At 39.9% G+C, this 27,933-nt stretch overlaps 1 protein-coding gene across 2 annotated transcripts in view; it reads left to right on the top strand.

The window, feature by feature from the left end:
- Positions 1-19,825: 19,825 nt before the first annotated feature.
- The window catches only part of LOC149798026 (uncharacterized), a 47,480-nt gene continuing 39,372 nt past the window's right edge, over positions 19,826-27,933 (top strand). The window contains exons 1-2 of one of the 2 annotated variants that reach the window (XM_089963115.1): positions 19,826-20,191; positions 27,671-27,752. In XM_089963115.1, the coding sequence (XP_089819241.1) occupies positions 27,751-27,752 (2 nt within the window). In that variant the 5' untranslated portion in view covers positions 19,826-20,191; positions 27,671-27,750. The remainder of the gene's footprint in view (positions 20,192-27,670; positions 27,753-27,933) is intronic. The other variant, XM_089963114.1, reaches the window with a different exon arrangement.

Genomic DNA, 27,933 nt, shown 5'->3' with positions numbered 1-27,933 from the left:
GTCACTGGGTAAGGTTAAGTAAAATTGGTTTTGGTGACTCATAATTCCAGAGTTCTGTGGCTGTCCGAGGGGTTACTGGACGTCAGAGGCGTGTCTCCGCCCAAAATAGGGTTGTTGTTGTTATTGGAGTGGTGACTGACACTGGCACTGGACACAAGGTTCCCCTGGTTCCCGTTGGAAGAGAATTTGAGGGAGGGGATTTCGAAGCAGGTAACCGATGCAACTGCTCAATAAAATGGTCCACAATTGTTTGTCTCCTTGTTGCAAACTTAAATTGGCAATGGCTGCCCCGATGACACAATACACCACGAAGATTTGGCAGAAAAAGACGATTTGCGTTTTAGGCACACGTTCTCCACACCACACCCACAAGGGTTGTTTCTGTAAATCTTGCAGAGAAGAACTGGGTGAAGGAGTGGTCGACGTAGCTGCGTCTGTGTGAAAGGGCATGATGGTCACTTCTTTTTATAGTCGATGACTTGCGAAGCGTCGATCCAAGAATCGAAACTGGGTGGATATCCTTTCCAACGTACTTTGACTTCTTTGACACGTCGTTTACCCACTTTACGGGTTATGCGTTCGAGAATGCTTTCGATGTCGTACACGTCGTCTTCTGTTTTGGTGAAACGTTGTACCTCGGGCAAATAAAACGTTCCTTTGAACACTTCTGCATTCATGTCTTCCAATTTATAGACGGCAGGATGACGGCCATGCACTCGTCCAGTGACACGAAACAATTCGGTCGTCCAGTTAGGTAAGTAACCTTTGTCGAAAGGTTTTGCCAATGCGTACCCAATCTCCTACGGTCAACTCTCCACTTTTCTTTGGGACAGCCCTCGTCGGGGACGTACCAAACAGGCTCTCAAACACCAGCACTTCGTTCTCGGGAGTCACTTCTTGCGGGGCACGTCCAATGCTTCGATGGTAAGATTGGTTGTACGTTTGCACCAGGTGCGGTAAGATGTCGATGTACTTCAGAGTGTGGTGATGCGTAAAATATTTCCACATGCGTTCTTTCAAAGTGCGTTGAAAACGTTCCACGATGCTGGCTTTGGTTTCGGGATTCTCGGTGGTAAAAAAATGAATGCCACGTTTCTTTAATTCTTTTTGGAAAGCTTGGTTCAGAAATTCGGTACCTTTGTCCGTTTGCCATCGAAGAGGGTGACGACCACTTTGTTTCAACACCCGTTGCAGGGGTCGCACTAACTCGCTGATCGATTTGGAAGTCAAGGGCATGACCCAGGCAAATTTGGAAAAGACGTCGATGACACAAAATAAATATTTATAGCCACGATTGTAGCTGGCCAAATGAGAGACACCGGCTAAATCGGCTTGCCATTGATGATCGATGCCTTCCACTTGGGTGCGACTTCTGGAAAACTTGCCTCGAATGGGTTTGTGTAAAGTGTAGGCAGCTTGTTCTTGTAACCATCGTTGCACTTGAGGCAAACGGAGACTTTTCAGTCGCATTTTGGCAGCACGATACAATTTTTGAACTCCTGCGTAACCTGCAGGATGCGAGGGATCGTAGTAAATGCTGGCTAATACTTTTTCCATTTTGTGTTTGTGTGTTAATAAGGCACCCACTCTTGGAAGATGCTACTCTTTTTCTCTTGGGGTACTTTCTTGGATTGCAATGCTTTGAGTGTGCGACCAGCAATAGGTGTCGCAGAGGAGGATGTCGTAACAGGGGATATCGGTTTTTGTTTCACTTCTGTCTTCACTTCTGTCTTCACTTTATTTTTCTCTTGTGATGAAGAAGGGGTGGTCATCATCTTTTTAATCCATCCAATTCTGGAGGTAGGTGGTGTTGTTAACTTGCGTACTTTTTCTGGTGGAGTTTGAAACCCTTCTTCTTCTTCTTTTTCTGTGTTGGTCAGTGGTACTGGTGGTAGTACTGGTGATGGTGCTGGACTTTTCATCAAGGTCTTAAAATCTTTCAGAGTGGGTAGAGCTGTTTCGTCTAAAGCTTTCTGGTGAAAGTGTTGCAGTCGTTGCAAGACTTGACCGTACTTTTGCGATTTTTCTGTTTTGGACAAATCTTGGCGATCCATCAAGGACTGCAATTCGTGTTGTAACTGGGACATCTCGCTCAAATGGGGATTGGGAGGTAAATGCGGGGTGTGTTGTTCTTGCCAACGATGGTATTCCATCCATCGTTTGTAACGCACTAAAGCTAGTTTTCGTCCTTCCATGGGGTTGTCAAGGGTCGATTCTGAGATCTTGGGACTTCCGAGGGCCTTTTTATCTTGCTCCCATCAGTCCTCCCAATATGGTTCCCAAGACTCCTTTCAGCAAGGGGCCTAACAAGAGGGGTAAAATGCCTCGACGTTGGACCAGCATCTTCTTTTGACGATGGGGGATTTTCTTTTGAACCATTTGGCGAAGAACGTGACGATGTTTGCCTATGCATTGTTTCTGGTGTTTGGACAAAGGGATCGTACCTTTCAAGACGTTCAAACAACATTCGCACTCGGTATCGATGACCTCTTTGGAAGCTGTTTGAATGAGTTTTTTCGTAGGGGCGGAGAAGCTTTGGACAGGACAGATAATATGTCCCCATGTTTGACTAAACGTGGAGGCAGTCCTTTCCTTTTCTTTCCTTGGGGTTGTTTAGAAGAGGGATGTTTTCTGGAGGGTGACATCTGAAGGGTCTGAGGTTTTTATAGATTTTTTTTGTGGAATGAAATTAAGTCGAGGACGGAGACGTGTACAGGACAGGCCCTCTGTCTTGGCACCAGTGGTGAAACAAGTGGGTACGAAATCGCAAATCCTCGGGGGTCGTAGGTTTCAAATCGACGAGTAAATAGGCCTGTGGCGTTTGGGTGGCATCGTCGTACGCCTGAGTCAGCCAAGGCGTTCCTAACTGTTTGGCTAAGACTTGCACTTGCGATTTATCTCGAGGGCTTTTAAACAAGACCACGTAATGCGCATTGAGATTGATGGTGCGATGGGCTTTACTTTGTTGAAACAAATTTTGAGTGATATAAACGACACTGGCATTACGATGATGCCATTTGCGCGTGAACCACAGTTTAATTTCTTCTTCGTCTTCTCCTAACATGTCGTCGAAAATGACCAAATGGGTTTGACGGGAGTCAGAGACGATGCCGTCGTCTTCTTTAGGAATGCCTTCCACAAACACGATGGAATCGCCTTGACTTTCTCGCAAGAGGCTGTACGCCAATTGCCACTCTTTGTAACACCACACGATGCGCTGAGGTGGTCGATCGATCAAATGATGTTTATGTTCGATCAAGCGTTTGACGAATTCGGTTTTGCCTGAACCGCTAGGTCCAGCAATGGGCATGTTAAAGGGATGGCGAAGATACAAAACCTCCCAACTGGCACAATCTAAGTGTTCGTCTATGACTTTGACAGTAGAGGAAGAGGGAGCAGAGACAGCAGAGGTAGCCATAGTCTTAGGAATGTCACTTGTGACACGAAAACAGACAAGACAAGAGTTTATATACTTTTTTCAGGACACGTTTATTGAATGTTTTAAACATGAACACGAAAGACAAAAATACATAAAAGCCAAAGGCTTAAGTACAACGATAAAAGACACATGATAACCATCAACGTGGAATAAACACAAGTGTCTGTACAACATGTTTCGGGTAATGTTCTGACCAGTTCTATAGGGGGTAAGGTCACACAAGTGTCCTCCCGAAAGGGTCTTTCAGGCATGTCCACGACAGTCCTGTCCTGGGTGACGGGTTCTTCTGGCACTGTCACTAACACAGGTTGAAAAGTAACTTTTTTCCTTGAACAACTCTCGTGCATACTGGGCCACTTCTTGGGTCCAAGCCTCAAAACCCCCTTTTACCCAGTCACGGACATCTGTCCAATGGGGGTGTAAGTCACAAGCTACACACACATCGTCATACACGTCTTCGGTAGCTAAAAGTTGACGAATCTGTTTTTCCCGTAGAGGTCGAGAAGTATCCAGATGAAAACGCAAGGCTTTGAGCAAAAGGAGTCTTTCGTGACCATTTAAGGCCATTGGGGTGGTAAGTACTGTTCGTAAAGAGTCCACAAGGAATCGGCTGGTAAACGAAATCCCAGAAAACAAGTCACTAAGACACACACCACTTGTCGACCCAAATTGAATGGATACAGTTTTTGTAATAATCGATGGCAATGATCCACGGTTTGAATATGGTCATTGAGTTCCTTCCACGGAATCTGTTCAATTACATGTGACATAAGCCGTGGCATGGATTCCTGATTTTATAGTCTCTTTGTTTCGGAAGCAATAAAGGTACTTTCTAACTAGACATCTTCGTTCTCCAGTAGGGAATCTAAATCTTGCATACTGTAACCGAAACGTCAGAGTTTGTCTAGGTGTTTCGTCTTCCGCTACGCAGATTCCACGTAAAATATGTTGGTAATCCTTGAACCCGTCTTCCTCAATACGTTGCACTAGATGAATCTCGAAGTAACCAAAATTACGAACGTTTAGTTCATTCACTAACTGAAAGTGTTCAACAAGGTCTGACCACTGAAACAATTTCTGACGAATCAGTCCTCTTATACCATTCAGGTACCAGTGGTTAAGGATCTGGTGACGTAACGGATGCAACTGTTCTTTATGTTTGACTTGTATTTTGACCAGCTCTCGGTAAATGCGTTCTCTCAACGCCACAGGCAAAGCACGAATGTTCTCTTGTAAAGTATCCATGAATAGGTCATGCTAAATCCTCTTTTGTCTGACACAGACATGGTTTTACTTCAGTGTCGAATTTAAATCGTCTAGTTACTAATTTACACATTACAATTCGTTCAGAAGTTTCCTCTTTCACTAAGTTGACATTCTGTACAAGATGTTGTTAATTCGTTAACTCTTCCTCTGGAATTCGATGCAGTAAGTTTACAATGTAGTAGATAGAATCATCAATAGCAAACCAATCCTTTTTAAAACTAGGTGATCGTTGATCAATGTCTGTCCAATGGAACACTTGCAACTGAATCAGTCCTTGTATAGCATTCAGGTACCAGTGGTTCAAACACCGGTGACGTAACGGATGCAATTGTTCTTTACGTTTCACTTGTATTTTGACCAGCTCTCGGTAAATCCTTTCTCTCAACTCCACAGGCAAAGTGCGAATGTTCTCTTGTAAAGTATCCATAAACAGATTATGGTAAGTTACTTCAATGTGTCGGTCCCACTAAGGCTAAGTAATGACAATTCGGTGACCATCCAGCATGTTCAACGTAGGCCGAATCTTGCAGTTCCCAGTGGTGAAGTGACACACCGCAACTGAAGCACTTGACTTTATCTCCTTCGCCCAAGTAGAACAATCCGGCTCTGGCTAATTCTTCGGGGGTCGGTCCCCCCAGATACTTAGACCATTTTCCTTTGAACGATTGAAGACGATTTTCAAAGTCGCAGTATTCCGACAAACGCACAGGAAACGAATATTCGTCTTTCACAGGTTCGTTTCGATGAGGGCTGGGTGACATGGACAGGAGTTTGCTCAGGGCTAGATGACATCCGTAGGGAGGTAGACGTGAAGGTGAACATCCACCTTTAAAACGAAACCCAGTAAAATGTCCAAGAGGACGAGAGGCATCGCTTTCGCATCCCTCAGGTTTGACACACACAGCATCACTTTCCATGATAGGGGTAGTGAGAACAAAGTTCCCATGATGCTTTACTGCATCGCTAAGGTCACAGCGTACAGCATCGTTCCCATCGCAAGGCTCACAATCGCATTCCACTTCAGAAGCCCCAAACTTGAATTGTGCCTTTCTAAACTTGTTTTGTGTTTCTCTGAAAGTATTCATCTTGTTCGCTAGGTCTTGGTAGTCACAACGAACTATCGATCTTGCCTAGGTTTCCTTTTTATATACATACCAATACCGACGTGTCCATACGGTAAGGTGAAATGATTGGGAAGTCGCACTCGGTTCTGGTACACGATTTGGTAGACTTTTTCCAAGGGTCGACTGACGATGTGGTGAGTGGGTAAACGTACAATCTTGTTTGGTTGATAGGTGGTCACTTTAAAGTGTTCATCCTCTCCAGATTGCAAGGCTTCTTTCAATACCCCAAAGTTGACCACACGACTGGTACGATAATTCAGAGTCAATCCTTTCACTTTACACTTCGTATGCACTTCTCTTTGTGGGTCACGGTATTCGTAGCCGTAATATTTTGGACCGCCACTGACGAAACTTAGAATCTTGTCGTCGGGATGCTCGTCTGTCCAGGCTCCTAAACGGTCTCCTTCGATGTCAGGGTGCTGTTAACTCGGGTGATGGATGTAAATGCAGCTGTCCGTGTCAAAGTACAGGACGCGTTCCCCTAACAGTTCTAAAGATTCGTACAATTTTAAGCGAGCATGAGCTGTCACGTAAGCCGCAATGATGACATTTCCAAAAGGGTCGTCTTGTACAAAGTCCAGATCTTCTTCGTAATTGACCAAGATCAAATCCTCTCGAACGACGTCCACGTGTTTCATGTATTTGGTTTTGTCGTGAATCATCTGGAAGTAGCAGGAAGGTTGTGTCAAATATTCCGTCTTGGGTAAACACGGTCGTTGTGCCATTTTACCCCACAAGCAATTTAACATCACTTTGGCAAACGATCGCCTGCCTTCGTTTTTCTCGATGTGGTCTAAAGTGATGCCTTCTTGGTCGTAGTATTTCTCTTTGAATTGTATTTGGTCTTCGGGAGTGTGACACCAGGAAGGATAGCCGCTGGCTTCTTGTTTCAGTTTCCACGTAGTCGGCGAAAATGCCTTTCTGAGTAGGGTCACCCTTGTGGTATTGTTGTGTCTTAGGAAAGTGGCAAATTTCGTACACTTCTAACAGTCGGTATCCCATGTCCAGAGCTTTGAACAATCCCACGCTGACCCAGGTTCCCGTCAAGACCCGTTCTTCCTGGGTGTGCTGACAAGGTTGGTCTTGGTTGCACGTTTCGGCACAAGTACGGCACAAAGGAAACATCAGTTTGCCTTGGCAATGGTGAGGTAAGACGGGATGGTACAAGTCCGTGGGAGGCAAAACTTTGCACTTGATCAAGCCTTCGTATTGTCGAATGTTTTTCAGGTCGATGTGTTCCGTTAACAATTGTGGGTGCCCTGCAGGAAAGCGACAATATTTGCACACGTAGGGATACAGCGAACACACGTCCAAGTATTTGATTTCTTCTCCTTTCTCTTCGTCGGCTTGGTACAGCAAACAGGTGGCATTGGTCCTTCCTCCGTACAAACTATCTCTCGGGTTCAGCGGGTCCATGAACTGGTAACTTTCCACGAGGCGTTTAAACTCGGGATCGGTTTTCAAACGGTGATCGTACTCGTGTTCCCACATTTCCACCACTTGGTATCCTTCCTGTTCTAACTTTAGGCGTCGCTGACAAGTGGCCTGGTACAAGTCTTCCATGATTCGTTGTAAAAACTGATTTTTAGTGCCACGGTCAGGGTAACAGACGGGACATCCGTGAAATAAGCAACCGTTAAACTCGTACATGATCTTGGGGTTCTCTAAGTCCCAGCCATCGACCGATTGCGTTCGATGGTCTTTTCGCCTCCTCCGTTTTGGGCATGCTGAATGCATTTGTCCTCCTTGTCGCACAGGTAATGTAACCAGCGTAGGGCTTTGACCGAGTATTGACGTTTGACATAGTTGGTCGTTTGGGGACTGATGACAGCCACGGTGTTTTCAGGCATGAATCGTTGCCGGTACACTAAGGAACACGCTTTGCCAATGGTGCAAGCTTCTTTCAAAGGATAGACCCCTCCGTGTTCCATGAAAAGTTCTCGAAATTTTCCACAGCAACGTCGTAAAATGTCCACGTCGGAACGACAATACTTTAACATTTCTTCCTGAAAGCCGAAAGGGTCCGAGGCGTGAGCCTGGTACCAAGCGTAGAAAGCTTCTCGTTGTTCGGTACGCATGTTGTCAGGGTCGTAATAGTGAGCCTCAGGTAAATGGGGTAGAACGGCGTGTTGATTGGCTTCCGTATTGAAAAAGTGTGGAAAGTACCCTTTAGCCATTTCTGTCATTCCAAATGTTTTAGGCATTCGACTCAAAGGCATGGCTAAGTAACTCATCGAATCTTTAAACTGCACTTGTCCCACTTGCATGAAAATGATTTTGGCTCCGTTCAAAGTGACTTTAGGACGTTCGGTGCCTTGTTCCGTATAGTATCTCAAAAGAAACTGTCCATCGTATTAGGAGAAATTGTGAGCCATCACTGTGGCATGACAATGACAATCTCCGTAACGTTCGATGTCCTCTTGGCTCCACGTCTTGTCGATGGGGTCTAAGACCCATTGGGCAAAATCGGCCAGCGTGTTCGGTCCCCGAAAGATTTTTTCACGCCCTCCGGGAATCTTGCTGCAGTGAGGGTAATGACTGAAGATAGGTTCTTGAATACACTTCTCGCACGCTCGATGAGCCACGCAGAAATTAGGAATGTGAATACCGGTCTCTTGCATGCATTCGAAATCGAAAAAGATGAAATTGCCTTTCTTCTTGTGTCCATCCTCTTTCTCTGGTGGGGGTTGGTATATTTGCACGTAGCATTGGTGTTCCAAGTCCACGATGTGGTGACAAATGTGACATTTTTTCTTTCCTGAACATACGTGTGCCTTGGCATTATTGGTACGTATGCCTTGTCCACACGTAGGGCACAATCTCAGGAGTTGACAAGCACATTTCTGCTGTGAACCTTGCGTCTTCAGATGTTGTTGGTAACAGGCAGGGCTGACAAACGTGCGCAGACAAGCAGGACAATGCAATGGTTTTTGCCCTTCGCTCAGACAGGGTGGAGAGGCTAAACATCCTGAGCATTTCGATCCGCAATGTTTGTGTTGCTGTCGATTTTTATAGCCATAGTCACATTTCTCACAGTAATAACTGTATCCCAGGAATGCAGTGATACTGGTAATGGTATCGAAATGGTCATCGTGATAATAGACATTAATGTATTTTCCATCCTTAAAGTCTTTCCCTCGAAACAACAGAGGTCCGCGCACTTCTTGAGGGTGCACTTTCAAGGTGTAGAATGGAGCTAGGACATCTTGCAATTTTTGCATTTCAGGAATGCCGCAGGGTGTGTCTTTGGACAGGCCGGCTTGTTGCAACAGGAGTTCTGCTTCACTTCGTTGTTTGGCTCGGTTCGATTTTCGAATGTTCTCCCAGTCTCTTTTCCATTCAGCCGTGTCGTTCTTGTCGGCATAGGTTCGTCCCACCACGATGGCTCGGGCTAAACACATCTGGTTTTGAGAATTGTGAATTATGACGAGACTCTTTTTGGTGCTGCGAAGGTCGTTCACCAATAACACCTTATTGCGTTGTCCGGTCCCTTGAGGAGGAGAGACGTTGGTCATGTCGAGTGTGGCTTTTCCATCGGTGATGTCAAACTGGTCATTGGTTTGTTGCACGTGTTGAATCTTGTCCATGACTTTGGAAGCGGTCAATTCTGCAGGGGTGCTAAACTCGATCCAAACAGGGGATTTCAAACCGTCGTGTTGTATGGAGAGTCTCAAGCGATCGTCTTCTTTGGGTTGAATATTGTCGCTTGATTGTGGTGAGCAAAGAATCCCACACCCCAGTGATGAACCCTTCTGCATTCTCTAACGGTACTTCGGACTTAAAATCTTTAAACTTCACCGTGTATTTGTAAGCCGTGGTTCTAAATTTTCTAGAGGAGCGCTTTTCGGTCTCTCGAACGGAATAGTATTTTTCAGGGTTGACTAAGGGTGGCGAACTTTGTTTAGAGGGTTTGGATTCTGGTTCACTCATGTCCTCTTTAAAATCACTGGCATGAATTTGTGACAAGACTTCAGCCCTGGTACGAGGCGATAGATCACGTTTCTACCTCTTACTTTCTTCTTCTTTCTTCTCAAATGAATTGGATCGTTTCATCTTGAGTGCAAAACGTCAAATGACTCAAGTTTAAACACCATAGACTAATTTATAGTCATGGCAGACCAGCTTACATAAAAGGGTGTGTGTCTTGTCCTTTCACTATTCATTTCACTCTCAAACCGAGCACAACGATGGAAGAGACAAACCAAATCGAACGTTTCATCAGAGCTTTGCGAGGGGTCATTAGAAAATTTTCTTCAGACCAGCCTTCGGACTACTTTCCTTCTTTTCGAGATAAAAGTGAAGATACTTGCTATATCTGTCAAAAGAAAGGGCATTGGTCTTCAGAGTGTCCAGAGCGTCAAAAAAGAAAAACAGGGGTTAAAAGAGACAAAAGTCAAGATACCTGTTATTATTGTCAAGAAAAAGGACATTGGTCTCCAGATTGCCCAAAAAAGAAACAAGAGGAGTCAGAAGAAGAGAGGGATTCTTCAGAGGAAGATAGCAGACAGGTGAAGAAAAAGAAACAGGAGAAGAAAAGAAGAAGGGAAGAAAGTGAGGAGGAAGAGGAGGAAAAGACTATGACGGCGAAGAAATTTAAAAAACAGAGAGAATAAACAGTCAGACAGAAGAAGTGAATGTACTTTTTAAAGTGCTCTGTTGTGAATTGTGAATTGGATTGTAACTATTTATAAAAGAATAAATTAGGTACAAAAAAGGTAAGTGTCTTTGAGTTTTGATTTTAAATAAGAAGCTACGCTCACGCACTCATATACACGTACTATAGGGGTAAAATGGTTTTTTTTTTGAATTATTGGCGATTGAAAGTGTATCTCTTTTCGAGAGACGTGGGTGGCCCTGAAAAGGGCCTATTTTTGGTGTAGGGGTGAGTTTAAGCAATCAACTTTAGCTGACTTAAGCCTTTGCCACGGCCGAGGCCTACTTCTGATGATGATGATGATTTGGTTGAAATCACTAAGGGTGGTACGGTAGGCTTAGTCACAGGGTTGGGGTGTTTAGCTCGGGAAGGTCGAATTCTCTTCGGTCGTGATAAAGAAGTCTGATACATTTGTGTCAGACTTCTTAACTCCGCTAAAATGTCCAACAGTACCGTGACAATTTGACTTTCACCCTCTTGTTTCTTTGCTGCTTCTTCTTGTTGTTTTTTTCTTATCTCTTCTTCTTGTTGCTGTTGCTGTAGGAGAAAAGCTTGTTCTGCTTCCTTTTGCCGCTGTATACATTTCTCCAATTCTTCTTTCTGTCTCTGTCTAAACTTCTCCACTTGCGGTAATGAAGGTGACGAAGGTTCCGGAACAAATTCTTGCGAGGTAAGAAAATCCACAAAATCCCAATTTACCTCTTCTGAAAGTAAGTCCGGGTTCCCTTGGGCGGTCTCCACTGCTGGTGCACCCCAATGGATCGTTTTCTGAGTTTCCGTCATGTTGAATCACTGTCGCATAGATTGACTGCACACAGGCGTTAGCGAATCTATATAGACCACGTGACGTCACAGACTGCTCTCTTCGGATTGGATGCGGGCTGACTGAATTTTGTAACGCGTGTTTGGATTGGTCAACAGACTCAATCCGTTTCAATCCTACCTCTACCTATAAATAAGCGCAGTTCACTGCATTGATCCACCTGTTCTCGGCGCCTCAAGATGTGGACCGATGTGCAATCTTCTACGCTTGTGTCTTCAATGATGTTCCGGACGGACATACCCATGTATGTCCGATCCAACTGGACAGTTGTCCACAGGACAGACACCAGTCTGTGGATACGTAGAAAGACAAGGATGCCTCAAAAGAGTCCTGATTTACGGTCCTACAGTGAGACCCAGCCTAAGGACAAGAAGAAGACCAATGCGGTGCCCCTTATGTTAATGGATACATTAACATAAACCCAAAGGCCCTTTTCAGGGCCACTCCAATCTCTCGAAAAGAGATAGACTTTCAATTGCCTACCCGTTCTTTTATTTTTATTTTATTTTTTTTTATTTATTTTTTTTATTTTAAAAAAAAAAACAAAAAAAAATCCCATGTTCAATTCCTCTTGTCCCTAGAATTGCTTTTTTCTCCCATGTTAAATTTCCCTTGTCCCTAGACTGACCCAAAATAGATTCCCATGTTAATTCCCATTGTCCCCAAAGTGCCGGGCCAGTTTTCCCCATGTTTAATTTACATAGTCCCCAAAGTGCCGGGACCCTGTTTTTAATGGTAAGTCCCATTGTCCCTGAATCGCTCCACTTCACTACTCACACATGTACGCGTGAATCCGACTTTTCTCCTTTGCTTGTTATGAATGGTCCGGACGTCGACAGGGAACATGATATCGTCAATTAAATCAACGTTTTGTCGTGTACAGAGTTCAAATTGCATCTGCACCGGGTATTTCATTTTGTTTTATTTCACCCAATAGGTATGTTAGTACATTCATCAATTAATAAATAAACCCCCAAACGCTCGCTCTATTCAAGCCAAATCTAAAAGAGGATAAAGAGTGTATACTCGTATAGTGTTTTATGTGACAGTTCCAATGTCCCATAAAGACATCATCTCAAAACGTTCGTCTTACTTTAAATTGATTGATACCTTTCATCGCATATCAAATTCTTGGAACATTAATTATTTCAAGTTATCGCATTTTCTTTTTGACATTAGGCATGTTTATGGACGAAACAAGTTTTAGAAGATTATTGATCATAGTATATAATGTGAAGTACTATTCTCCGCTCGTTTGCAGAATTAAAACTATGGACATAATCCTATTATCGAGGTATAATGCTAATACAATTTCACATAAAACAAAGAAAAAAAATCAGTTTATTCAAAGTAGCATTAAATACGAAGTTTCAAGAAGAAAAGAAAAAAAATTAAAAAAAATAAACGCAGAGCGTAAAAGTTCAGGTTAGCAACAGATGGGCTCTAATTAGCTCAACCAAAGGCGCATTGTCATCCAACCTAAAACAACAATGTGAGCAGCCCACATGCCATTGATTGTCCTTTTAAAAACAAACTTGCATCTATTTGCAAACCTCTATACAGCCCGTAATACCTAGTTAAAGGCATGACATAGTTCGCTCAGCTTAGCCTGTTGCAGAGTCCATCGAAAGTTGCCAAGAATAACCAATGAATGATATTTAAATAAAGAACACGTTTGAGAATGGCATATGAATAGCGTCTCCCCACCCAACCCCATCGCCACCCCAATTGTATTATTGAAATTTAAGGATAGCTCTTGTACGTTAGAGGATTAAACTCCCAACAAATACCTTTTGATAAACGTTCGAGAACAAACAATACGTCATTGCATATCACAGAAGTACACAGCATTTACAACCGAAAGCTTTGATCTGGATTTGAAAATATACCACAAAATATTCACACACACATAAGCTACTACCCACACTGCCTAATTTATCTGATTCTGTTAAACTCGCATGTCACAGTGTGGTCCGTACCTTTATGCAGAAATGTCATTAACGTTTTCACCTGAAACATTGAGTCATATCATAGTAAATATCCAGCTTCTTAAGCAGTTTGTGATATATCAGGATATGCCATTGAGTTAAAGTGAATTACATATATGGCATAGTTGCTGTATACGTTGGTGCTTTCCTTTACAATTATGAAGTTATGCTATCTGCGATATACTTTTTGCTTGCTATCTGAAACTTTAGCATGTTGTAACGCATCAATACATACACACACACACACACACACACACACACACACACACACACACACACACATATATATATATATATATATATATATATATATATATATATATATATATATATATATATATATGTCACATACATTAAAAATAACATGGCATTTAAAGTGTTGGTATAAATCAAATTGATAAACCAATACTACTGGTATATCAAATTGTGCTTCTATTCCCCTCACGTGTTTAATTGACAAAATAAGGACAACTCTGGAGTGATAGAGAATAACAATGCGCTGGATGAAAACATTAAAACGTAACTTGTATCAAGTAACCTACAGTAATCAGGTTCATTATAACGATAAGTTTACGCTTTACTTGAGATCTATCTACAGTGTTCGTAATATAACTGATACATAGTTGCAATAGATAGCCGACACTAGGCTTATATGTTAAATTTGTCGTTTACGAGGCATACACACTGTTATTGTGTTTTATGACTTTGTTGTTGTTTCTTAAACCTATTATAATATTATAAAAGTCGATTATTAATTAATAAATATAAACTTTGTCTCTCTCTCTCTCTCTCTCTCTCTCTCTCTCTGGATTATCGTAGTTAGATATGGGCAAACATCCATGCAGATACGAGATTTGGAGACTTTCGCTTGTGTTACATGACGATGTCTCTGGACCTGTGAATGGTGTTAATGTTAGTCAAGCCATCTAAGAGAGAGAGAGAGAGAGAGAGAGAGAGAGAGAGAATAATGACTTAGAGGAACTGTTAATTTATTAAATAATTTATTTACCTCTTGCTGGTTTGTCATTTCACTTAGTTTCTATTCCATGCTTATTTCCATATTCCAGTATACGGGGTTCGTTACATAGAAAATTTAGGAGTATCCGTCCATTAATCAATGTATGTGTTTTCTAACCTGTAACAGTATAACACAGGTTAGAACTCCCATCGCTTGATTCATGGACGAATAATCCTAATTTTCTTTGTAACGAACCCCTGTGCGCCTGTACGTGAATGCCTGACGGTACAGGTTTAGTGTACAAGAGGGTAACTGTTTTTGAGGTGCAATACTTTCTTCATTAAAACCATATTTCATGTTTAAATCATGAGTGTGTCTTATTTTCATTTAATAAATGTGAATAAAAATAGAAACTGAAAAAGAAAACAATCAGCTTATAAATTTGCAAGACGAAAAGTAGAATTACAGTTTGTAGAGGACACGCTCGCAGGAATGTGAGGAGGTCATTCACTCGGTCAATACACATTTGCAAAGAGCATATCGTAACTCCATTCAAAGTGCAAATATGTATATTTGTATATGATATAAATAAACTATATGTATAGTTTGTACGTTGTATCAATAATATTCCAATCGTTGTATACATTTTTCATTAAAAGGAATATCGGCTTGCCTCGTCTCCTTTTAATGAAAAATGTATGCATCTTGTGGTATCCCATTGATAGGTGGGGCTGTATGTTTGTGTGTGGTTGCATGTGGGTGGCGGTGTGTATACCTTTTAGATCTGAAAGTGCTATCCACAATATGCATATCTCAGTGTTTGAAGGTGTACTGGCCATTACATTATCCACATGGTGTATTAGTTATTCCCATATTAACTGGTGTTTGGTCATATTTGTGGCAATTCTATCTAGCTGAAGTATAAGTTTGAAATTAAGAAAGAGCAGAATGCAACCTGTTACATTATATTTCTTTCTCAGAGGTTTGGAGAGGTAATTAACATCCATATCGTGAAAGGTATCTGTGTTTATTTATTCGTTGATGTTATGTAATGCTACAATAAAGCATTGAATATGTTTTAGTTGATTTATCATGTTTTTCAAGTAGGCATCGGTTTTACTTACCCAGTCACGTTCTTCCAGTGTGCCATCACGTTGTTGCCTATGTTTTATGTGCCCTCCAGCGTACCACTAGCTTGTTGCCTATGTTTTCTTTGCCCTCCCACGTTATTCCCTGGTACAAACAGGTTGTATGTGTTCTCTCGCGTTCTTCCAGTGTACCACCAGGTTGTTCCTATATTTTGTTTGCCCTCGAGCGTTCTTTAAATGTACCACCATGCTGCTTAACTGTGATGTTTTGCATGTACTTTATTTCTTCTATATGGATTTTTAATCAACACGAATCCGCATGGTGAGCACGTATTAAGTGCTTCATTTTCTATTTCACTGGTTTGGTACATATGTTCAATGTTAGAAAATTCTTTTCATTCAGAAATCCAAAGTTGTATGGCTAATAATATAGGGATTTATGTATTGTTCGTGCTGCAACTATGACAAGGAATAATGCTTTCGGCTGGTATACAGTTTAAACACTATTCGTGATATATTTCATCCTAGCATGTACAAACGTTTTACCGTGCATGCACATGATGTTAAACCTCCTGCCAACTTTGTATATGTCATCTCGTTTATCACTTGAATGTGTTTTGAATATTTCCTTCGTAAAATTAGAAAGGATTCCTGTGCAAATATAGCTTTTATGTTTTGAAATTCTGACTCTTTAGTCACTGTGGACTGTGAGACTACACATGTGTTCTAAAATCACAGAATAAATTTGTTATACTTTTGATGAGTTTTCGTTTTTACTTGCCTCATTCGTATTTTCTTATTGTCTCTTGAGGTGTGATGATTGCTATTGTATCCACAAATTACCTTTGGTACAATATCAACCCATATGATGGTCATTATGTCAGAGAAATGCTCCTATATTTTAGCATTTTAATTGATGATAAACCCCGCTATATATGCTTTACTTGCCTCAGTAAGCTCATAAATATTAAAAGTTTCCCTTTTTCCACCATATCTTTAACATTGGTTTGCAAACTTCTTATCCTTCATCATCTTTTATAATTTTAGTCTACCTTGCTCTCTTTGAATTTGTGTTTTAAAGCATCGTTTTCGTTTATACCATCTCTATTTTTCGTTTTTCCTTTCTCTACCTACGAGTGTTGAAACAAATATCTACCACTTCAGATGGAGCTGATGCAGCTGAATTCGTATTTTATCTATTCTGAATTAAGTTAAACTTCTCAAGTTTGCACTAAATTACTCAGCAAAAGATTATCCGTATTTATGTTGATAACAATTTCATTAAATTTGATTTCCATATCCACTAGACATATATAATATCAGCATATATGTTTTCGTTACTCGTCCTCTTGATATAACAAGCCATTTTGAGTGCGTCATCTGTAGAAATACTTAGTGATAATAACGGTACTTTATGTCCGGGATGCAGCCCACCTCACGTAAAACTACTAAGGACAACTATACAATAACAACCAACATTTTGCGTACTTAGAAACTCCACCTTTTATTTATTTTCTTGGTTTAAATACATTTCATATATTCAACCTTGTACATCGCAAGGGATGAAATTTGCACTTTCCATGGAATTTAATAATCAAAACAATACAGATGATATTCGACTGTTTGTGCCCGAACTCGTTTTATGTGTATGAACATCTCTCTGTTTCAATGTGGTTTTTTTTAGTGTCACTATAAACATCTCAGCTACATGCGTAAGACTGTGTCTTGTCATATGCTTATAAATGACCCGCCTACCTGCCTAGTTGTATCTTGGAAACGATAACTCTTGCCGGCTTATGTAAGATCCCACTTTTCGACAAATAGGTTGGGCGGTATTTTCCACATAAGTAAAGTTTCATATCGTGGTTGAATACTCCCTCCAAGCATCACGTACAGACGACAAAGGCACCTTGAAGTTGGATCCGTTTGTTTTGGTAGTGATATCATTGTCGATCTAGCAGTTTAACAATAGAGCGTCCACGGTGTAAATGGAATGGATGTATCTGCAATAACACGCATCATAAATGGGTGTTTTACCTGAACAAAACCTCGCCAATTTATTATATAATGGGTAGTAACTGATAGGAACTTTACTGCATTATTGTTGCTTACAAATGAAGAAGAACAATGGGATTTAACGTATTATATTCAGTTTTGATATAAGCCAACCCATTATATATATATATATATATATATATATATATATATATATATATATATATATATATATATATATATATATTTCTTTTTTCTTTCAGTACTGTTGCGTACTTAAGCCGAGTGAACAAGAAAATGATCGTGTTTAAATGTTCAATAAAATAGATGTTATCGTCCAAATAGAAAAACTTGTATATGGTACTTCATTTTTCTCGAAAATAATGAAGAAACATTTGTTTTACAAATAATGAAATCGTTAACACTATTTCATATAAGAATGGATTTTTGAACAGAAGTACACGTCAAGTTCAAGTTGGACAATGTAAGCCACTATATCAAAGGAAGCTAAACTTTGATATAGGACCATGTTCGAATTTTGGAAGAGTAATTGTTACCTTGATAATTTACTAACCTATCGAATGTGAAAAATACTCCATAAATATGGGGTTTAGTGTTTCTAACAGCCTGTTTAACACATTTGAAAGATGTATCAAATCGGCGATATCTGTCTATTCAAGCCAGGATCGGCTGCCTTAGTGTCTCCTAGAGAAAGGTATTTAGTTCCCATTTCCTCGGCATGATAATTTCAACAGTATGTTAAAAGCGCTGTGAACATTATCTACAACACAAAAAAATGGTTTTGCTTTTTAAAACGCTAATCATTTACTTGTATCTAGTAGTGAATACATATCTTGGACAAAGTCTAAATTTAACCCACACTATCTGCCATAATTTCGCGTCCATGTGCATGACAATGATGAAGGTAACTCTGAATGAATACAATATGTAAGTTTAATAAATATAATTATTTCAGCTTTCCATCAGTTCAGAAAAGCTATGAAATTTGTTACAAAATACACACATTATGTTCTCTCTCTCTCTCTCTCTCTCTTGATCTATCGATCGTAATACAACAAAAGTGATCTGTGATATTAAACGGTTCATTTTAAAATGGTTTAAATTGTGAATACTGTCGAAATTAAAAAATAATTTTGTTTGTTTTTTTGTTTTTTTTAATGGGCAATTTTTAGAGCTTCATCTACACAATCAGGAATGTTTGGTAGAGTCGACACCATACGATAGGTGTGCTTCTTAAGATCGGTAATGGTTTGCATTTGATACATTATAGTAGATTAATTATTATCCGACCTCAAGTGGACCTCTTTCCTCGAAACCAACACGACTTGAACGAGAAAGATTACAAGTGGGTACATAATATGCGCTATTTATAACCCAGGTAATGCAGATTACGTCTGTCAAATATCTGTATATTCGTGAAATGTTGCATTACTTTCTTGCATGGGAAATATGACAACCTCGGGTTGATTAAACTACAGGATTGGTTCACAAATGTGTGTGTGTGTGTGTGTGTGTGATTTGGATTTTTAACGTAGCTTTAAAACAAATGGAATCATATCGCTACGATGTCTGCAGTGTGGCAGTGTGGCAGTTTATCGTGATATCTAGAACTGGGTCATCACTCCGCAATGTAGCATGATATCCCCCCCCCCCCCCCCGCAGTTATATTATCCTGACACCAGGCCGACCAGTCCTAACACTAGCCTCTTAATACTCAGCGCCTAGCGAGGCAGCTGTTAGTACCATTTTTTAAAGTCTTTGGTATGACTCGGCCGGGATAGAGCCCACGACCTCTCGCATCCGAGGCGTGCCCTCTAACCACTAGGCCACCGGAGCGGTTAGTTCAAAGGGATACAAAATTTGATTAATGTTGCTGCACGTTGTCATCATATTGTTCGGATAGAAGTCCTTTAAGTACGTTTGATGTGTTCATCCAATCCCATGAAACTGACAGTTGTTAGTGAAGGTACATAAATAATTCATTTCAATTCTATTTCTGAAACTGTTATGTTGATCCCGGTTAAGTCATATAGAATGTATTGTTTTGTTTTATATTTATACAGATTAATATGTGTAACGTGTTCAACTGTTCTACAAAAGATCGATATGCAGTTTATAACTTTGTAAGTTATTGTGACCCTGTATTCAAAATTAAATATACAAAGGATGCTGGAAGTATTGCTTGTGTTCATTCTCTTCTTATGCTAGCACTTTTGTTAAGGGCATACACGTCTTACGGTGCACATAGATCACCTGTAGAAAAAGTCATTACTTCATCATTACTCTTAATTCAAGTTACCATTATGTTTGAACAGATAACCGGTCACCAGTGCAAGACATATGTGACAGTGATCTCATGTCCATTTATAGCATCTGTTTACTATAGATTTATGAAAGGTTAGGGACTGGAACAAGATTGATTGTTCTGGTGAGAGTTTATCAATTATCTTTTAATTATTGGCAGTTACCATAATGTCAAGAGAATAGTTAGAATCAACTGCCGATGTACATATCTGTTGTGAAAGTGCAAAGTCATGTGGTTCTAAATAACCAAACTAGGTATTTAAACCATAATTGTCAGTATCATTAAGAATAAGAGCGAGAGGTTATTCTGATCCATTTTGAAACTCGTAATACAATTTGTGTCTACATGTATACATTGAAGGGATGTTCTCTTATTAGCGGTTCCCAGTACAAGCTATTCAAGGAAGTCAATTCAAACGGCAGGTCTAAACAAGGCCAAAATTTAACTTGCCAAATTATTGATTGCTACCACAAAGACCTACCCGTCAATATCTGGAAATGCCATAGTACGTTGGTACATTGGATTGTCAGGTACGTAAACTATTTGTTCAAAAAAAGGAATCCACTTTATTTTTGTACATATATATGTTCACGATCATAAACAAAAGCAAAATATAGCATTTCCTGTCTAAAACTTTTTTTGTTATTAGGCAAATATTCGATCAAATAGAGAGCGATAATTGCGGAAGTAAATTAGACCTTACACATGCAGATAGGTGAGTTTACATGGTGTGAGGGTAGATATTTTGCCCTTGTTTTTTATCACGGTGATTCATGTAGCAAGCATAGATTGACACATTGAATCAAAAAATGAATACCTCCAACGAATTGCTTGTTTCTGACAATTATCTAATTTAATTGTATTGATCCATTCTTATGAATAAATTCATTCTGCTTTAGGTAAAATTTAATATCCTTTGTCTGAATTTTTCCGTTAATAAGCTTATTACCCATTGAAAAATACGACATCAGTGCTCAATATTTTAAAGAGATTAGTTAATCATTGACCAATAACAAATTAAAACGTCTGATGAAAGACCAGGAAGTTTTGTCTTTATTAACCTCGCTTAGGGAGGGATATATATATATATATATATATATATATATATATATATATATATATATATATATATATATATATATATATATATAACTAAAACTTCACAAATTAAGCATTCAAGTAAAATAAAATATATGACGGTGGACACGTTCCCATATATGGTACAAAGTTAGAGAGGAAGTTGACAGCACAATTTACGTTGACGCATTGCACAAGATGGCCGCTATCGCTTAACCGGCTTGAAGCAGCTGTTCCGTTTGTTAGTGCCGTTTTCACGATATTTGTGCTTGTTGCCTGTTTTCATCTTCGTTATTGTGTTCATTATGTATTGGCTGTTAAATTCGTATGTGTTTCTTCATCCCCTTGTTTTGGAAACGAGAATAATTAGACTTTTTCTCAGCTGTCTTGCTCCACTGTTTTTGAACAAACCACCATCACGTGATACTCGCCTGTCAACCCGTTTATGCTATGATGGACCCTCATTAATTGCTTTAAATGTTCACATCTTGGCTCTCCACACTACATTGTGCTCTAGACTAAACGAACTGGGACTACATTCATCATTACCCAGATGTAAACTGAAGCGAAAAAAGAAACGTTGTTTCAAAGCTGGTCGGCGTAGAACAGGAAGAAGAATTCCAGTTATCTTCATTATTTCGACACAACCATTTAAAAAAATTTCGACCGTCAATTTAGATAACCTAAGTCAAATCCCAATTAATCTGTCAACCTTTATGTCAACTATCCAAGAAATACCTCTGCGCATTGCATTATTCAATGCCCAGTCAGTAGGACCACCGGAAAAACGCACAGAAATAGTTAATTTTATCAACGACGAAAATGTTGACATATTATTCTTGACAGAAATATGGCTAAAAACATCAGGCGATGAGCCCAAGTGTGCGGATCTAACACCCACTGGTTACTCCATCAAGTCGTTCCCCCGTAATTCTCGCGGAGGTGGACTTGCTGTCATTACAAAGAACTCCATGATAAAACGTCTGAACTACACCACAAAATTCACTAGTCCAAACCACACTCACACTGGAGCAAAGGTCAGTACATTTTTTCAAAAATCTTAGAAAAGGTTGTTCTATCCCAGTTTGAATCTCATCTAAATTCAAACAGTCTTTTTAGCAATGTACAATCTGCATATCGCTCTTGCCACAGTACTGAAACTACTCTTCTAAACGTAGTTAATGACATTCTCTCTGCATTGGATAGCGGAAAGATTACAGTCCTCACCCTCCTTGATTTGTCTGCAGCATTTGATACAATAGACCATGATATATTACTTCACCGTCTCCAGCATGTATTTGGCATTCATGATACAGCCTTACTGTGGTTCAAGTCCCACTTGGTCAACAGGACACAAATTATATCTGCAAATGGAATACACTCCAACCCAGTTTATCTATGTTGTGGTGTTCCACAGGGGTCTGTTCTTAAACCTGTTCTCTTCATTATGTACGCTCAGTCACTCTCAAGTGTCATAGATCTTCATTCAGTGTCTCATCAATTCTACGCTGATGATACACAAATATACAAATCTAGCCACCCAACTGAAGTTGATGCTACCATCCAAGGTGTAGAGAGGTGCATTTCTGATGTGAAATCATAGATGACTTGTAACAAGCTGCAGATGAACGATGATAAAACTGAGGCCATTCTGATCACAACACAAAGACTTTCTCATTCACATCCTTTACCTAAAACAATGAATATCAGAAACGCCAGCATTAAATTCACACAATCAGTACGAAATCTAGGTGTTACTCTGGACAGTACTCTCACATTGCACCAACATGTCATGAACATATGCAAGTCTGCATATCTGGAGCTGAGATGCATCAGTTCGATTCGCAAATATCTTTCAGTTGATGCCACTAAAACACTTGTGTGTTGATAAGTACTTTCAATACTGGTCTATTGTAACTCAATTCTGTCTGATTCATCTCAATATCGACTCCAGAAACTTCAAAAAGTTCAAAACACAGCTTCTCGGATCATACTTAGAGTACAACGATCAGAGCACACCTTCCCGCTGCTCTGTACCCTACACTGGCTATCCATTCGATCCAGAATCAAACACAAAACTTGTTCTCTGTGCTTACTGTCGGACTCTAGTCCAACATACCTATCTGACCTCACTCATTTGTACACACCAGCAAGATACTTACGCTCCTCTTCTGACAATCGTATACTCATTATTCCAAGTATGAAAACAAAGTCATATGGACAGCGTTCTTTTGTATACCAGGGCCCAGCAACGTGGAATTAATTGCCCACTGATCTTAGACACAAAGACACAGTGATCACATTCAAGAGGGCTCTCAAAACTCACTTATTTCGACTGCAAGAACAAACTTAAAGACCTAATAATGTTTCCTACCTGAAATATTCTCAGCATGATTTTTATTTTTTTAATGTTTTTATACTTTCATGTTGTTTATTTTTGTAATAATATTTTTATGTTTCTTATCTTATAGGTGTTGTCTAAAGTTGTAAAGCGCTTAGAGCTTCTAGAGATTAAGCGCTATACAAAGTCCTCATTATTATTATTATTATTTATGTTGGATCTGTCAGCTGCTCATGTACGCGTTCTACTACTACTCGAACAAGCCACGTTATGGCGACAATATAATGATGATGAGCACACAAATATGTAAACATTGCTTGCAAAAAAAATTCACACCCAAAAGTACCAGTTCAGCAAATTTAAGGATCGGCTATCGGGAAAGGTATTTGAGAAATGCATGCCACTGCTGTCCAAATTTTATTGTGTTTGGGTATTTGTCACCTTGGTGGTGGTAGAGAACAAAGCGTCACTGCCGATTATTCTGTAAAATAAAAGGCTAAGGGAGTTCTTCAGGAATATGTACATGTAGTGCCTCAAGCAAAAACCTTAATTCGGATCAGACAAATCTTCTTCACATCGGTGTATATCATCGCATTAAGGTAAGTTTGTCCTTGACACCACCCTGGGGATGTTCCATGATGGCATCACCATTGGCTCGAACGGGCATGATCGAGTGTCTCCACATAATCCTTTGTGTTAATTTTGAGTTCGCAGGAGAAACGTATAATTCTTCTCGCTCATATGCCCCACTTACATCCTTCACTAATCTTTGTATTGTGTTTATCCACGCCGCTGCTAAATGGTGGAACGTTTGTAATCCTTTAACATCAATTAGGTCTAAGATAGTAAGTCTATCTTAGGACCGAACAGGGTCAGAAACAAGAGCTTGCCAACCTAATAACTCGTCCATGGAATACATAAACCAAAACAAACTCTCGACTGAGCCTAACCACGGAGGCTGAACCGCTCTGGACTCTTAACTGTCTTGTGCGACCACTTCGTCGTTCTGGACTAAACATTTCTTCCAAAATTGCACCAGATGGAGTTTCACATGTCGCAAGTGTAAATTACATTATACAACGATGCTATGACAGAGTGAGATCGCCTCATCCAGTCTCAATATTCTTAGGTAATCAGTAATTCGTGAGTACACGGATGCTCAGATTGTAAATAAACCCATGGAATCTACATACCTGTTACCGGCATACAAGCATATGTGTATTTAAACGCGCCTGCGACATGATGAATCCTTAGACGTCAGGAGTTCTGCTTCACTACATCTGCTGACAAAATCTGCGACGTGATATTAACAATATACCAGCTTGGTGAACTTCGTAGGGCCTCAAGACATCAAATAATCCACGGGAAAATATTTCTCGGGGATGTGGTAACTAAATCTGCCAGAAGGCTTGTTTAACCATCTGCGTTCCGGAGACATTCGAGGTAACATTTTGACGCTCTCGCTGACTTGCCAACGACTGCTTCAACCTTACAATAAACTCTGGGACTGTATTTTATGTCGGCCATTTTCTTGTCGATGTTTATTATATTAAAGTGCTTTTATTTAGAAGGGGAGTTTTAGTAACTGACCATTGGACTTTGTCTAAGACAGGATCTATTATCCTCAGGAGAACTTGCCTCGGTCTGCAATCTTGCCCTTCGAGACTCCATTGACAGCACCTGTAGCAATTCTTTCTCCAACAACAGTCCAGTGATCTTGATGATGATTCACATTTTCTTTTGACAATCGTGGATATTGTGTCATGGTCTGTAAGCAAAATAATGTAGGTAGCACACATTATCGACGTCGGATACATACACTTTTCTGGGCTTCTGTCGGTTATTGGAATCCGTGAGTATATCTAGCCGTCTTCCCTGCCCTCAATATTTGTATCTGGTCATGGAGAGATCCAAATAGTCTTTTCGCCAAGATAGCTCCTTCACGGACTACCAAGTAATTTCATTAACTCAGCTGGTCTGTCTCTGTAAAGTTTAGTTTTCAAGCATGGATATGATGGACCTCTAGAACCCTTCAAAGGTAAATGTCCTTGTTCCACAATAGGAACAAGATTCAGTGATGGTTGTCCTGTTATTACACGTTAGAATCTAATGTGAATTTGTGGCGCTAGTTATCTTGCGGCATCGCACACAATTTGAGGAAAAACACATTTTGCCACTGATTTCTCTACATTGGCACAGCCTCGAACACCCAGGCATTTTTCCAATGTAACGAGTTACGTGCTTATAAACTCATTTTGCGCGTTAAGTATTGGTTCTGCCCGCTCTGGAAAATTTATCTGTTACTGAATGTTAGAACGTACTCAGATATTTTGGCTTACTTGTTTCTGGGAGCAGCATTGCTACCATCCACTTATTTTCCATGATCGATGTAGCTCCTATTATAAACAAACATGACCTATAAGACAATTATCTTATCTTGTCACGTACAACGATGTGATGCTTAGGAACCAGTAGATTATCGGGACAATACGTTTTGTGGTGTCGGAAGAAGTGGACAGGTGTAACGCATGTGATATCAAAACGTACCCAAAGGGATCCAGGACAAATCAATGATGCTAATGAAATTGTGTGTGTTTGACTTGCATGGTCTGGCTAATAATCATTTGACCTTGTGTACCATCAATTGTTCGTGGGATGAGTTTCGGAATATGCTCGCATAAATCTCCAGTAACACAAAAAGAGAGACTTTGGATCTTAAAGAAAGAGGGCTTTGTCTTCTAACACGGGAAAGTATTGCGACATTTAGATACACATGTGTCTCATAAGTCAATTTAAGAATCACGATGGATATATGCAGTGCTGAAAAGAGAAATAACAAATACCGTCAGTGTAGCTGTAGCACTGGGTGCCGACCAATGCCTAAGAACTGCCCGCGAACTATCGGAACTAGGATTACATAGATGTGACAATGATATATTTCACTTCTGACAGACTCCATGGGAAAACCTGGCAACTGGCGTTAAACAAACGTTTGTGCCGCTAATCAACCCCGAGCTGAAACCGTGGAACATGTGATACAGTCGATACGAACAGAAACATTACTTGGTCCCGTTTAAAGACAGCCAAACGTGCAAATGATATCAAGTAAGCCACAAAGGTAACGGCTGCGACCATCTAGCGCAAGTGGGAGGGGACTGTGAGATTCCAAGAAAGACGCAACCAGAGGCGTATGTGTAGGCATCGGTGAGGATGTTGAAATAGTCGAAAATGTACGAGTAGACTCGAAAAGACAATTGTGAATCTTACACAAGGACAACCACCTTAGTACAAATTGACTTTGCCAACAAAATTTGAACAGGGTTCAAATGCGTATCATGGACCAGGAGAGAGTCCACGAACGTGTGGATTGGTTGGAGATGATCGGGGGTCAGTTCAATTGGTAAGACAACGGCAAAAGTGATCAGTGGAGTAACATTGATCTACAAGAGGTTGATTGATCTGACAGAGGGTGATTACCAGCAACATAATGGACCCGACAACGTTACCAGCACGAATTCGTTGAAGTAAATCGGTGGCATATATGAAGGAGGACACCGATGATGAGTTCTAATGAGCGTGTCGGCGGTTGTTATAAAAATACGTTGATGATAATGATGTTATGCGAAAATATAAGTGGATGTCAAGGATGCGTATGTGCTATCATCCCTACCCCCACCAATATGCATAATAAATTCACGGAATTACTATATTTTATATTATCCACCGAGGCATATGAAGAAAGTGTATCACAAAATGGACTTATTTTCATTCCTCTCTGAGATGGTCTTAATAGACATAATCATCACTTCTTAAGGATGCAGGAGTTTGGAATGTATTTGTACATCTTAACCAGATTTGATGAGGATGTTTAACATGATAATATTGATAAATAATTAAAAGCGTTCTTTTCATCAAAGACGAAAATATACAGTATCAGTCTCATTGTTTGCCTGAGATGAAATTCATCTTAAAGAACTCAACGTCTATCTGAACGGTTTTAACCATCTTTGGTTACTATATTTAATCTTTATTGTTACAAATACATGATGGATTCTAAACAGGTACGCCATGACAATGTTACGTACTTTACCGATGAGGAGTTGTCTCAAAGGTTTGGGATGCCAAAATTGATTGCGATTTTATTCCGCTCGTCAAATTATCGTTTACAAATGCTCGCATACACAAAAATATAATTCAGCAAAAGGTCAAATTATCACGGTGTATATATTACATCAAAATATCTTATGCACATTGAAATTATGGGACAAAAAGCCATGTAAAACTAGATATAAGCAATACCATTATAACCGAGGGCAGGTAAACGCTGTAATAAAGTCGACCATTTAAATAAAAATACACATGCAGCAGTTCATGATAGCAGGAACGTCTTTTGATACTTCGATATAGGTTAGTTACATAACTCGTACAGAGAAAGGAATTTAAATAATTTTTAAAATTGTTAAAATATGTGGTTGCTAGAAAGTGGGAATATTGTATCTTAACGTGTTTTACTTGTTGTTATAAATAGCTGAATTGTTATTGAAAATGGACGATTATAATATCAATTACATTGTATCGATCTTTGTTCTAGTATAAAGGAACTCAGCCAAGAATTCAAGGTGTACAACAATCGACTTAAACGACAAAGGAAGGTGATCGCAAGCAACAGCAATGTAATTATCTGCAGAGGCTGTCTTTTCGTGAATGAATTATTCTTTGTGTATGAACAGTAGACAGTGAGCTAATCTTATTTACTGATGACATTTGTCTCTTATCTAATATATTATATCTAATCAACTGTTTAAGATGATTGGAATCGTTGGATTCAATTAGTTTTTGATGTGATACTATATT

This window comes from Sinohyriopsis cumingii, chromosome 6, assembly GCF_028554795.1.
Source record: "Sinohyriopsis cumingii isolate HCF-2022 chromosome 6, ASM2855479v2, whole genome shotgun sequence".
In the NCBI taxonomy this organism is placed as follows: domain Eukaryota; kingdom Metazoa; phylum Mollusca; class Bivalvia; order Unionida; family Unionidae; genus Sinohyriopsis; species Sinohyriopsis cumingii.
This window is presented reverse-complemented; position numbering and strand designations above follow the sequence as displayed.